The following is a 15,039-nucleotide window of genomic DNA, read 5'->3' on the forward strand; positions in this document are numbered from 1 at the left end:
AAATTTAAGATTTTAGAGACTCCTGCGGGATTCTTATTATTTTTAGCTTTTTCTATGATTGTGTTGACAGACAAGCTTTCAGTTTCTCTTATTTCTTTTTACCATTTTCTTCTAAATCAGTAAGGCCTGTTTTATCTAGTTTTAGCCAAATCAAACACGATCCCTGTATTTGTTCTCTATGTTTGAAGATGTAGCAAAGTAGTCATCAAAACAGTGTTTGTTAAAGTGAAAACTTCTATATTATTATAGGAATGCCTAAGAGACTTAAAGTAAAAGCTTTCAAATTAAAAAAATAGAAACTTCACCTTCCATGCCATGTATTTGTCACATTTATTTGAAAGGCCGATATATATATATATATATATATATATATATATATATATATATATATATATCTTGCTTATTCCCTCATAATGACTTTATTAAGGACTTAAACATTTTTGGTCTCTCCTAAGTACAATACAACGGAATACTTTTCAGATAATGCTCTGAAAATTTAGCAAGTAAAAGAGGTTTTATTTTCCCTTGACTTTGTCCCTTGATCGTAACCCATTTTTCATCTTCCTATTTGTTTCCAAATTAATTTTAGAGGACTGCTGAAGTATCAGACTAATTTGGATACCCATCCTCCTGGCTGCATCAATCTTAACCGAACCCGCTATCAGGATATTTCCCTACCGGAATACCTCTCTGAACACTTTTATGAACCATTACCTGGAGGATTTTCAAAACCAGAAGAGCTTAACCAGAACAGATTTTTGAAGATTTGTGAGGAAGAGCCCAGGTTCCAAGCTAATTTTCCACAGGTTCGATTAATTCTGTGTTTGATCTCTGCAAAGTCTTTGTTTCCATACAATTGCTGAACATCACATCTAAACAGATTTTTGAAGCTGTGCATTTATGCATAATAGAATCTTCAAGGAAGTTTTAACAGAAAATTTGCACCTGTTATTCTCTTATATTTCCTGAAAATTCAATACAAAAGAGCTATGGTATTTGAGAATATATGACATTTTTCCTAACATTGTATGATCTTGATATACTGTTATGTTACTAGGGTTTGCTCCCAGAAAGGCTTTTCTGAAAAGGCTATTTCCCCAATCCACTGAGAAGAGCAAGTCAAATAATAACAGTACAGAGACAACTCTATACTAAGTTTTATTATATTGTGATATTATATTATCTATGATGTCATAACTTATAAATGATAAAATTTATTTATTGAATGCTTAATATTATCTTCTAGGCACTGTGCTGAAATGTTCTATATGTGCAAATTTCACAATGATACTTGGAAACAATTACTATGATCCTCGATTTTCTGATGAGGAAATCATGTTTACATGCATAAAATACCTGTATCAAAGCCTACAAAGTAGTCAGTGGTTTTAGGGCAAAAACCTAGATCTTTGACTAAATGCTTACTCTGAGAAAATTGTCTTAAATGCTCAGCAAATAGTTTTATAAGGGTCTTAGTGTTCTCTGGTGTCTGTGGGATCTGCTCACATGGAAATCTCATCCTATACTCAGTCCTAATACAAAGTGGAGGTGAGAAATAGTGTTGCCAGTTCCCACTTGAAGTAGAAGAGTCAAAAACTAGAATTATTTTGTAGAAAATGTTAGAATAGATGTGCTAGTTTTATAGTTTTATTTTTATCAGTGATGATCCTCTAAATATCTGTTAGACTTTGCTATGTTCGACACTTGCCTGAGTGTAACATCATGCTGAATATTAGACAAGGCAGATACGGTGACTCCCATCTTACTCATGAGGGACCTGATGCTGACGGGTGATGTTCCAAAGCTTCAAAGCTGCCGTGTTGCAGTACATGTCATTGAATGTCTACTCTTCACACATTGTCTGCCTAAATGTCATTATATGTAGGCAGGACCTATCTTCATAGAAGGAGAACCATCTGGAATGGCAATGTAAATATGTTTAAAAAGTGATCTTTCAGATAAGCTTTAGTCGGAGGCATCCAGGTGATGAAGGATCTCTCACGTTCTATAGGAGATGAATGGGCCCCATAGGCTTTTCCAATCCCCAGGTCAAATTGAACATTTTTATATGAGTATTATTTTCAGCTCATATTAAGTTTCAGTAAGTTAATATTAAGTTCATATTAACTTGCAGTACGTTTATAGCTTACCAGAAAAGTAAGTTACAAACAACGTGCCTAGTATATTCCACTTTTAAAAGTATGTATATATATATATATATATATATATATATATATATATATAACATGTTCATATATGTAATACTCACATATGCATTATACATATACATTATGTGCATTTAAATATCTGTTGTCTTCTTGCCAAGTATTATACTGGTATTTTTTCTAAAATTATCATCAGATAAATCTGAGGTTTCAACTTGCCTATACTCCTTTTTTTTACAGAAAGACATTATATATACACATCATGTTTGTGTGCATATAGGGATGAAGGAGTAAAGGAATACGTACTTATAAATGGTAGTTATGCACAGGGTTTGAGGTTGGGTTTGGACACTCCTTTCTTCCATGCTATATTTTAGTTTTGTTTCCATGAAGTTTCAGTGAGCCAAGGTTTTTTTTTTTTACCCACTTTAATTTATATTTTATTATTTAAATGCAAACTAAAATATTAGTACTGGAATATGTCATTTAAGCAAACAGGAAAATATAGATTTCCACAATCCAGATATTTCTTGAAGAATATTTTCAAAAATTCTCTTTAGACTTGGCTTTGGATTTCTGGACCTCTGTGTCTGTACTGTGCCGAAAGACTATATAGATGCATCCGGAGCAATAAGCCAGTCACCATCGTTTCTGTCATCAATCACCCATCAGATGTTATGGAAATCCGAATGGTCAAAGAAAACTTTAGAGCAAGACCTGGTCAGGTGAGTCTGTGGTCAGCAGTTATAAAAAAGACCCTTTATCCTTATTTTATTTTTGAATATTAGTAGACAGAGCATCCTTGGCATAGTTGAATTTCTTTTGATCATTTAAATATTATCTGTTTGTTGCTTTTTTAGTATATTATTCTACATTGTCCCAGTGTATCTGCATTAGAAAACCATCCATTTACTCTCACAATGGTAAGATATTTGTTTTTTGATTTTTTAAAAATGGAGTGAAATGTTTTATTTAAAAATGTGTGTTCTATGTGATTGTAAAAATTATTCAAGGCTTTCATAATATTCTTAATGTTAAAGTAAATCATATTTTTCCTTGTTTTACAAAAAATATAGTTATCTACTTAGAAACTTTGTAATTGTTTATTCTTTGTTAATTTCTGACATCTAACAGTTCTGTAAGTAACACATGTCAAATTTATTATAGTTTATTGAGTCAAAATAAAAAAATACTCAAACATTTTTACTTTTCCTTTTACAAAGTATTTACAAATCTCTAATATGCACAGTTGTCTTCAGAGTGATGGGATTTAAGGAAAAAGAGGGTACTCTTGCTTGAGGCAGAACCATTAGAAAATCCAGACAATGTTTAGAATAAATATAGTGTAATTGGCACCCAGGCCATTTATGGAAAAAATAAAAACAAAATGAAGTAAATAAAGGGGGACTATCTAGCTAAATAATGTGCACCTGTAAATATGTTTAGCCTATCAGCATACCTCGCATTGTATGCATTCTAAAAGTAACATGAGCCTATAGTACACATACAAACAAATACACAATATAAAATAGAAATTGTTCTTATTTGTTTTTACTTTATAAGCCCTTCCTCCAGGGTTTGACAGCTACTCTTCCAGATATTTTCCTCAATGGTTGGACATAGAAAGGTGTCTGGCATTTGTTTTCTGGATAATATTGCTCTGTAACTGTCTTCTTTTACTCCCAAAAGTGTTGTGTACAACTTCTCATATTATATTTGTATATGTCTCATTCTTTAAAATGATTGTATAGTATTCTAAAATCAGAGTTTATTATAATTTACTTAATATTTCAATTGGTGATGGATATTTAGGTATTATTATTATAATTTAAGTGATATCTAATGGGGTTAGAAAAAGTAATATCAAAATGCTGAGTTTTGGGGTGGGACTTTACTTGAAATGGGGGTTACTTTCAAGTTGGATTTATTGGTAAAGTTGGAAATTCTGAAATGGTGGTAAAATCTCTTTACCTTTTTGTACATTTGGTTCCCGGTGTAATATTAGGATAAAAACTGTAACTGATCATAAATGTGAGTGGTTTTAAGTGAATTACTTACTGGTGAAGCATGCACAGTGGTGCTTGTAAGACCAAAAAAGTCAGATAGAGAAATACATTTTAATAACTATTATGATTTTTTGTTTCCGGTGTAAGTTTGTGTCTTGAGAACAGGTGCTTACAAAGATAGCTAGGCCAAAAAAATCTATATGTAAGGGACAAAGAGACATAAAGAAAGTATCCAACGTTTGAATCAAAACCAGAACTATTAATTTCATATCTTTAAAGGTGGGGAAATAACTGGACATGGTGGCACAGGCCTGTAATTCCAGTATTTGGAAGTACTAATTCAGGAGGATTCCAAGTGCAAGGACTGCTCTGCAATGTAGTGACACTCAGCAACTTAGTGAGACCCTGTTTCAAAATATAAAGTAATATAGATCTGGGGCTATAGCTCAGAGGTATAATGTTCCTAGGTTCAATCTGCAGTACCCCAAAACGGGGGAGGTGTTTGCCTTACTTCCGACTTTGTATTCTTTTGTTTGCATGTAGCAAACTTCTCTTTAATGATTAAGAAAATGTAGCTGGCATGTAGTGAAATAATTAGTGACAGTCTGTTTTATTGAGGGAGATGATAACAATGACCTATCACAGGATGGAATTGATTTTTAATTGTTTACTCAGTGGTGATGATAAATGTGTCTGGACAACTTTTCCTCTGTTCCTGTGTGGGAGGCTGACTATAGTGAGGGGAAATCACAATGTCATGGGGAATAGTGAAACCTCCATTTGCCCACATGAAATTTAAAATTAGGAGCACAAAGGCTTTAGAGCACAGCTCTCATCAGGAGCCAAATAACTGTGTTATGTCTATTACTCTTCCAAGATGTGCAGGTCTTAGAAGGTTATTCTTTCTCCTGAGAACAGCAAGAGGTTTGTTGGATACACCTTATTAACAAACCTTTTGGATTCAGGGTTTCAGCCGAATCATGTTTTACTTCTGACAGTTCTAAGACATATTTCTATTCCTCTGCATTCACAAATCCCATAAACATGAAATTGGTATCATAACAAGAATATAAGTAGTAAGAAGAAAGAAAATATATGAGTAAGTTTATCTTTATTTAAGTAGCTTAAGAGAGAATAATCTTATAGTTCTAAGAAGTTCATTCCAGAAATTAACCTATTCCTATGTTTAAGATTTCATTTTAAAAATTGGTCCTTTATCATAGCATTAAATAGCACATTTGGAATAAGAAAATAAGGTAGTCGGTGAATTGTGAATGCAGAAAGGGAAGGGATATTTTATAATCACAGGCCACTGTATGCCCATCAACCAGTTTCAACAAAAAAAAAACCCATAGAAGTTCATTACATTTTAATGCATATACTATCATGGAAAACTTTTATGCCCTCTTAAAACAGAATATTAACAAATTTTTGGAGCTTATTGGATCCAGAGGGATATATACTAAGTGCTGTGTACATATATATTTTTTATCTCTTTGAGCCTCATTATGATGTATAATTATAATGCACTGATAAAAATGTATTTAGAAATATAATTTTTACTTATGATGCACATTGAATATCTGATATTTTTAAGTTAACGTAGACTCTTTCCTTAGCAAAAATTGAGAAATACATGAGAAGTGAAGGAAGGAAAACCAAATATACATGTGAAATAAAATGGTAGTAAACATTCACATAATGTGGTTGAACTTCAGAACTTAATAGCTCTGTGAATGTATCTCTTGGCCTCTCTAAGCCTCAGTTTTATCATGTACAAATAGTTCTAATCATATTTAATTGGTAGGGACATTGTCAATATCAGTTTGATAAAATTATGTGTATTTAAAACCCTTGTCACATGGTGTGTGGGAAGTACTTGGTAACTATATTATTACTTTGGTTATACTGAAAAAATTAATTTTAATTTGAATTGTTTTCTTCGTTTCTGAAATTATACTCTAAGATACAATCAAGCATACTGTTTTTCAAGCTGTGGGTCATAGTTACAAGTCAGTCATCGGCAAATCTATCCTTTACATGAAGGGATCATTTTTCCTCCCTTTGGGATTCCAAGGTTTAAAAATAAGAATAATAGGTAAAAGTTTTAGAAAAGTAAATTTTGATTCAATAAAATAAAGATATTTCTAACCATAAAATATTCTGGAAATCACTAAAAAGCTATCTCACATGATTGTATGGAAGAATTATGGTGCCAGATCTGCTTTGTTTTTTTTAGCTTTGGCATTATTGACATTTTGGGTCTGATAATTATTGGATTACTGGTGCATTTGATAGTACACTAATAAATAATCAAGGTACTAATTATTCATTAGTGATGTACTGTGCATGGTGTATTGTACTGTGCATTTTCCTATCTTTAGCGCCATTCTTGTATCCCCTGCTCATGACTACCACTAATGTCTTTAACATAGCTAAATGTCTCCAATGTAGCCAAATATCTCTCCTAAGAGATAGCACTACTCAGTTGAAAACCTTTGTTCTAGATAAAAAAGTTAAAATATCAAGTTGAAATGCCCAGGGGCCCCCAAGGTGTTGATGGGAGGACCACTGTGGGAAGAGAGAATTTATGAGGTAGGTAGACTTAGTCTAGAGAGTAGGGATGCTTAACTTGTGTTCTGGAAATCTAATCCGGGCCAGCAAAAGCAGCTCACTTTCAGCTGGTTTGCATATGAGAATTCTGACAAAGTGCTCATATGAACGTCATCATCTAAATATATGTTTTTCTTCTACTAGAATCTTCTTTGGGCCTTCATGAAATTTTTCTGTGTGTGTTACTATGAATTCTTGAATACTGTCATGTAACGCAAACCTTTTGAAGAGAATTTGATTACTTTTCAAATGTAAAGTCTTTTTTCAGAGTTTTTGCCATCAACTCACAATAATAGTGTTTGAATATGAATCAAAAGAAAATTAAGAAATCAGCATAAAGATCTAACAAGCTGATTAAAGGTTTAAAGTCACTATTTTTTCTATAAAATCCAAGGTTTAAAGTCATTTTTTCTATAAAATCCAAGATGTAGAGGTAGGAAAATTCATTGTCCTTGGAGAACAACTATTGGTTTTTTGATGGTGTTGGGAAATAAGATATGTGTTTTGATGGTGGGAAGAGATCTTAAATATTTTTCTTGCCTCAGTTAAGCGCTATTAGGTACACACTATTCCTGAGTCTCGGTAGTTTTCAGGACAGAGGCCCATTGCCCTGGCTGCTGGCGCTTAAGGTGTCTCAGAGAAGTCTGGGCACTAAGTCTTTGTCCAGTTCCAGTGGGTTTCAGGAGCTGTGGATCCAAGAGAATGTTAGATGGAAGTAAAGAGGTTACTTTGAATCAGTAATTATTATGATCTTTCTTCTTACTCACATATTTTAGATTAAGAAAATGGTTCCCCTTATTCTTTCTACAAGACTTTGTCACCAACTTGATAGAGAGGAGGAAGAACAATAATCTTTGAGATAATTTTCTTAGTTCTCTTAAAGAAACATAGTTTTCTATGATATGAATAAGTACATCCTGTGCTTTAGAGAGTTTCCTTCTTCCCCCTCCCATCCCCTCAGTTAGGTTGTCTTATTTGCTCCTCTATATGATTTCCTTTTTCATCTAGAGTTCCTCCTATGACCCATTTCTCCTTAGTTTTCACATATTAGGGAAAGCATTCTAAGCCAAACATGGGAGGGAGGGATGGGGAGGTAGTGGGTTGGGGACTGGGTGGGGGCTGGCTGAGTGATGTGTGCATGTATGTCTACATAAGTGTATATGAATATAATGCACCAATAAAAATACAAAAAGGAACATTGTTTTATGAAAATTCTCTAACAAAGATATTGTTTTTATGTTTTAGTACTGATGATTGGACCCAGGGGGCATTATACCTTTCAGATATATCCACAGCCTCTGGTTTTTTTTTTTTTTTTTTTTTTTTTTTTAAGCAGGCTCTTTCTAGGTTACTGAGAGTCTTGCTAAATTGCTGTGTCTGGTCTTGAGTCCTGGGATAACAGTTGTGTGCCATCATGGTCAGCAATAAAGACATTATTTGGGGCATAAAATAGTTTGAAAATTATATATATATATATATATATATTCTAAAAGAATTCTAAAAGAATATATATATATATATTTTAGAAATTCATATTGTCTATTAACATATGATTTTGAGAAGATTTAAATAAACAATCTGATTCAAATTTATTGAGTCATTTAGCTAATGCTTTGTCACAGCCTACCTTTGAGTATTTGAATAAAATAATCTTTTTTTTTTTCATTCATTCATATTTATTTTGTCGTGCTGGGGATGGAATCCAGGGTCTGAGCTACACCCCCAGCACCATTACATTCTCTTACTTTGAAACAGGACCTCACTAAGTTACTGAGGCTGGCCACAATCTAGAGTCCTCTTATATCAGCCTTCCAAATATTGGGATTAAAAGTATGTGCTACCGCATCTGGCACACTAAAGAAAATTTATACCTCCAAACTGGATCTTTCACCTAACTCCAGATTGTACTTGACAGACTCAACAATGTCTCAAACTCATCATGTACCAGTGAAACTCCCAATCTTTTGCCACAAACAAATTCCCTTTGCAACTATATGTGTGTGTGTATATATATATATATATTTTTTTTTTTTCCAAGTCTGGGGATGGAACCCAGGGGCATTCAATCTCCAAGCTATACCTCCTGCCCAATTTTTTATTCTTTATTTTGAAACAGGGTCTCACTGAGTTGTGGAGGGCCTCACTTAGTAGCTGAGGCTGTTTGCGAACTGCAGTCCTCAGGTCTCAGCCTCCCATGCTGGGATTACAAGCATACACCACCACTCCCGGATGGATATATATATATATATATATATATTTCATTGATGCATTGTAGTCATGCATCTTAATGGAATACAAGATGGTAGATACATTCACACATCACTCACTTAGCCTTTCCTCAGTGGAAACAAGTCTTGTTACTTTCCTATATTCACACCCTAACTCCATGCTTTCTCTGTGCCCGGGAATGTCTTTTCATCCTTTGTATTTCATCTTAGTATCACTTCCACTGAGGAACCTATAGTGACATTTCCTCTTATATAGAATTTATTTCTGCTTCTTTTTAAGAGAAGCATTCTATGTACTCTCTTTGACACCAGTGCCATTAACTTACTTGCTATTGCCTGGGTATCGTCCCCCAAGACTCCGACCCGCAGGGGCTTAGAGAACGACACAGACACCTCTTCAGCTGAAATATGAATTCTTCTTTAATGGATCCTTAATTCTTCTTCTAATATGTCTCAATATGTCTCTGAATATGTCTAATATGTCTCTAATATGTCTGACAATGCGTACAGCAAGCACAATATATATCAGCATCATAATCCCTCCCTCTATTCCCTACCAACCCCAAGCTTCCCACAGCTAGGGCATGCACATTTCTGACTCTCTCATAGGCGGGCTGGTGGTAGCATGAGGTGCTGCGTCACTGATCATTCTGCAGGCACGTAGCATGGCACACTGCGCATGCTCAAGGAGACGTCCATCTTGTGAGTCTCATGACTTGGCTGCAAGCCTAGGCGCCATCTTGAATCCACGCTGGCAACAAGCCTGGGTGCCATCTCGGTCCAGCCGAGTGGGCCCCGACACCTGGGTTCTTCTCAGACCATGAGATCCATGAGCCATCTCAAAGATGAGTTCATAGCTGGGCTTGGTAATGCACCTGTAATCTAAGTACTTTTGAGGCTAGGACAGGAGGATAGCAGGTTTGAAAACAGCCTTAGCAATTTAGTGAGGCCCTCAGCAATTTAGTGAGATTTTGTTTCAGAATAAAAAAATTAAAACATGGCTCAGAGTATATTTTACAGATAGAATGCCCCTGTGTTCAATCCTCTGTACTCCCCCATATACACAGACAAAAGTGAATTCATAGTTGATTATTTGGCATAAAAGATAATCTAATACTTTCTGTTGAAAGACTAAAAAACACTTGATATATGCTTAGTGTTTGGAAATCTAGCTGGAGAAATCCTTTATGAATAGTACCTTTTTTCCTTGTATTCACTTCTAGAATTCTTGGAAGATGATACGCTTCACCCCTCCTCCAAAAAAAAAAAAAAAAAAAAAAAAAGAAAGAAAGAAGTGTCATTACTAAAGATGCTCAGAGTCAGAGAAGGCTTGCTAGTCAAGTTTTGAGTCTGTTCCTTGGGGACATGGTGCATGCTCCTTTGTAGTAGAGAATAAAAGGGGGTAAATATGCCTGTGGCAAGCAGTGGCTGGGGAAGAACCACCAAAGGCAAACCCACATAAATCGGGTCATATCTAGTCTGAGATGGGGAACATTTACCAGCTCTCTCTCCTATTCTCAGGACTAACAACAATGGAAACTTCTTCCTAAATTCTGTTCTTATATGATAAATGCCACTGCTAGTTTAAAAATTTCCCAGCAATATATAGGTCGAAATTGATCTTGGTTCTATAAATTTTGGGATTTTATTTATATTCATCCATATTTTAGACATAATTTTCCTACAGTTTGATTATGTCTTATTAAGCCTCAGTCCAAGGTCTAATTACTTTTTTAAAAAAATTTTGTCACTATCACTATGAATATCATTATGATGTTGCACCAATAAAGGTATAAAAGACAAAATTACATTAAATTAAAACCACAAAAATAAATAAATTATTAGTTAAAAATTGTTAGAATAGTTGTCTTTCAAACAATGTTAAAGCAAAGGAAATTTCTGTCAGGCCATCTATTTGCCACAGACTAGGTAGAGGCTTAGGAAATAGTTTATAGCCTCCCCAGATTAAGGGGTAGTAGTGGGTGGGTACTACCTAGCTCACTCCTACTATTCTCCAAGGGAATTTATGCTTCCTTAAATAGAAAAACAGGCAAATTTTTCTTTGCCTGGAAACAAATTTGAACAGAGCAAACATTTCTAACTTAATTTACATTATCCCCTTTTGTTAATTCACTGTCTTTTCTTGGCCTTTTCTTCTTTTTGAATAATTATCTCTATTTGGCACTTAAGTCTAAAATTCATGCTCTTAAAACTTTCATTGCACAGAACTTTAAGGGTTTCTTTAAAGCAAAACAATGCAACTCCTTGTGCAGTAATTGTCTTTAAGAAGTGAGTGTACATTCCACCTTTGTCAAGGATTATAATCCCTAATAATTAAGTGCCTAAGAGGCTCTTGCATAGCCTCTGCAAATATTATTTTAATTCTTAACAATATTTCAATAGACACAAATTGTTAATTTTATATATTTCAGAAAACAACGTGTCTTCCTGAGATTAACCTTCTAATTGGTGATAGAATTGAATTATAAGCACAGACCTAATCTGGCTGAAAGTCATGTTAATAATCTCTTTTCCTTTAATTTTTTTTTTTTTTGGTACTGGAGATCTAACCCAGGAATATTCTATTTTCAAGCTATATCTCCAACCCTTATTTTTTGTTTTGTTCTATATTATTTTGAAACAGGGTAACTGAGAGTCTTACTACATTGCTGAGGCTTGCCTCAAAATGGCCTTCAATCATCGTGTCTCAGCCTCCAAATTACTAGAGTGACAGTGTATTACATGTGCCATGTATCTGGCATGTGCATGTTAATGTTAAGTTAGTCTATGTTTTCTCTCTCCTGCTTTCCACCCATGGATGCTCGTGACTTTAATATTTCTATTACCCCTATTCCTTATGAACATTCATGTTGGGGTTAAAACAAAAGAAAAATGAAAATGTACCATTTAAAAGAGAAATAAAGCCGGGCGTGGTGGTACATGCTTGTAATCCCCGTGCTTGGGAGGCGGAGACAGGAGGATCCCGCAGGTTCGAAGCCAGTCTCTCTGGCTTAAGAGACCCTGTTTCCAAATAAAAATATAAAATAGGTCTGGCAGTGTAGCGCAGAGGTAGAAGGGTTTCCAGGAACCCCAGTACCACAGTAAATAAATAAATAAATAAATAAATAAATAAATAAATAAATAAAATACACAATGTGTTTTTTTAAAAAAAACTCTAATAGTTATAGATTATGCATTACTACTTATCTCTTCTAATATTATACAGAGGTGAAATTTACATAATTTAACCTGCTCAAAAAAGTCTAATAATTATTTTCATACACTGTTATCAGTGTTAGGACAAATAAAATCTATAAATTATATAACTATCATAATTTTAGTAGTTTAAGTTTATCTCATTTTATACAAAGGGCGATTAAGTTAGGCATGGTGGTACGTGTCGTGCCCATAATCCCACTGCTGAGGAGATAGAGGTGGGAGGATTGCAGGTTCCATGCCACCCTGAGCATTTAGTAATCATCTCTGCAATTTAGCAAGACCCTGTTTCAAAATAAAAAATAGAATGGGTTTGTAGGTGTATCTCAAAGGTAGAATGCCTTTGGCTTCAATCCCCAGTAAAACACACACACACACACATACACACAAATACACACACATACATACATGGAGATTAAGCTTTTAAAACTGAAAACACATGGGACAGGAGGATTACAGTCAGGTTTGTGGTTAACACATGATAATTTAGCAAGACTCTATTTCCAAAAACAAAGCAAACAAAAAAACTAAAATATAATTTCAAAGCACAAAAGATAAGACACAGAAATATTTCAGTCAAAGTAAGCTTAGGTTACTGAAATATTAGGAATTAAAAATTAGACTTTTAATTACTTAAAATGCTTCAGAATTTTTTACACGTGTATTTTTTTTCTAGAAAATGGAGATATGATAAGTGGGTGAGTTTTTCTAGAAAGTTGTAACTGTTTTCTTCTAGTGTACCAGCGATCCTTCAGGGTGGAACCCTAAGCACATATTTGCTGACAAGATTGATGGAAGAAAATCAGAGGTCAGTGTGCAATATTAGATCATGGATTTTGGAATTCGACTTCCTGGGTTGGAAACCTGAATCTCCCACTTATTAGTGTTATCACTTTGGACATGATAATGAACATACTTAACCTTTGTTCTACTTCATAAAATATGTTTAATAATTGCCATGTATCGGACTTCTGGGAAAATGGCAACTGAGAAAAGCAGCGTTTATGAGTCCTACTAACACTCGATCTCTATTGCCACAAAATCAGCACTTTTCATAGCCAAAAAACACTATCAACAGAGACATAAAAAATGTATACACAAGGGCCAGAGAAAAAGAAGACTAGAAGAACAACCAGAGACCAGAAAAGAAACCAGCCCACATTGCGACTACGGAGCCACAGCAGCACCATCTTGCCTCACAGCACCAGGCTCCAGAGAAGAAAGGTAAACAAGTAGCTGAAGTGAGCAGCTGTGGATTATTTGGGTGTAATTCAACAGTTCTTTCAGCAAAATGAATGTCTAAAACTCCCACTTGCCAAGCTCATCACACCTTCCAGGGACTCAGAACGGAGATCAAAACCAGAAAAGAAATAAGCCAGCCTCATGGTGAAGGGCGTAGCAGCGGTGCCATATTTCAGCAGGGGTGGTAAGTTCACTATGCCTTTGACAGCTCCAGATCAGTGCGCACAATAACCATAAGTGTAATTGTGGCCCCTAAAGGAGAAATCCCAGCACTGCACCCCCAGGGACTTGTGCAGCTTTGATAATTTCCCTGGGTCTAAGATTTAGCAGTCTAACCCAGTGAAGGGGTAGTGGTGGCAGAGATACCACACCCTAGTTGCAGCTACCCATGGGAAAATGTCCAGCCCGGCACCCCCACAGTCTCACGCAGCCTCGATAAATTTCCTGGGTCATAGACTTTGTGATACAATTCAGTAAAGGAGTAGTGGTGGCTGAGATTACCACAATCTTGAGATCCAGAGTGCACCCTAAGTGAAGTCATGGTGACCTGGGGAAGAACCCAGAGAAGGCACAAACTTCTGAAATCATAGGAAAAAGGAACAACAATAGAGCAATGAATGCCCACAACCTCATAATATCAGAACCTGATAACACAGAAATTCAGAGATCTCCAGAAGATCAAATCAGGAATATAACTGTAGAAATAATACAGGACCTTCAAAAAGAATTTAAAGAGAGTCTAAAAGAAATAATGCAATCATTGAAGTAAAGACATCAACTCAAACTATAAAAATCAATTAGACCACATGGAGAATAGAATCTTGCTCCTAGAAAATGATCCCTCCAAAGACGAACACATAATTTATAATTAAAAAAAAATCAGACAGCAGGAATGTGACATTGAAAAAATATGGGCCCATTTAAAGAGAGATAGCCAAAGAATAATTGGAATAGAGGGAAAAGAAGGTGAAACCAAAGGAATCAATAATATCTTCAAAGAAGTAATAGCAGAAAAATTTCCAAACATAGAGCAAGAGGTCAATACACAGGTTCAGGAAACTTATAGAACTCCCTTTAGACAGGATCAGAGAAAAGGTTCCCCACACCACATAATTGTCAAAATGACCAATGTAGAAGCCAAGCAGAGAATCTTAAAGGCAACAAAAACAAAAGGCCAAGTGACATTCAGAGGCAAACCAATTAGAATCATTCCAGACTTCCCAAACCAAGTCATGAAAGCCAGAAGGGCTTGGAGTAACATATTCCAAACTCTGAAAGAAAACAACTTCCAGCCAAAAATTTCCTACCCAGCAAAACTATCTATTGAATTAGATGGGGAAATAGGAGCTTCCATGACAAACAGAAACTGAAGGAATTTATGTCTTCAAAACCAGCGCTAGAGAAAATACTCAAAGAGATTAACTACAAAGAAGAAATAGGTAATACGAACCAGAACCAGATAAACAAGATTTTTTTATCCAGCAGACAACTAAGCAAAGAAGAATAAACAGTATTTCAAACAGAAATAAAATCTTAACATGTTAGGAATTAAAAGTTATCTCTCAATTA

General features: G+C 34.9%; 1 protein-coding gene across 2 annotated transcripts in view; it reads left to right on the forward strand.

Annotated features, from left to right (window-relative positions):
• Positions 1-15,039, forward strand: part of NOX4 (NADPH oxidase 4) — a gene marked incomplete at both ends in the record, with an annotated part of 142,219 nt that overhangs the window by 63,154 nt on the left and 64,026 nt on the right. For both annotated transcript variants that reach the window (XM_080689888.1, XM_080689889.1), the window contains 3 exons: positions 590-806; positions 2,726-2,890; positions 3,026-3,088. In XM_080689888.1, coding sequence (XP_080546014.1) covers positions 590-806; positions 2,726-2,890; positions 3,026-3,088 — 445 coding nt within the window. The remainder of the gene's footprint in view (positions 1-589; positions 807-2,725; positions 2,891-3,025; positions 3,089-15,039) is intronic.

Source organism: Muscardinus avellanarius, assembly GCF_963383645.1.
Source record: "Muscardinus avellanarius genome assembly, chromosome: 1".
Taxonomy (NCBI): Eukaryota; Metazoa; Chordata; class Mammalia; order Rodentia; family Gliridae; genus Muscardinus; species Muscardinus avellanarius.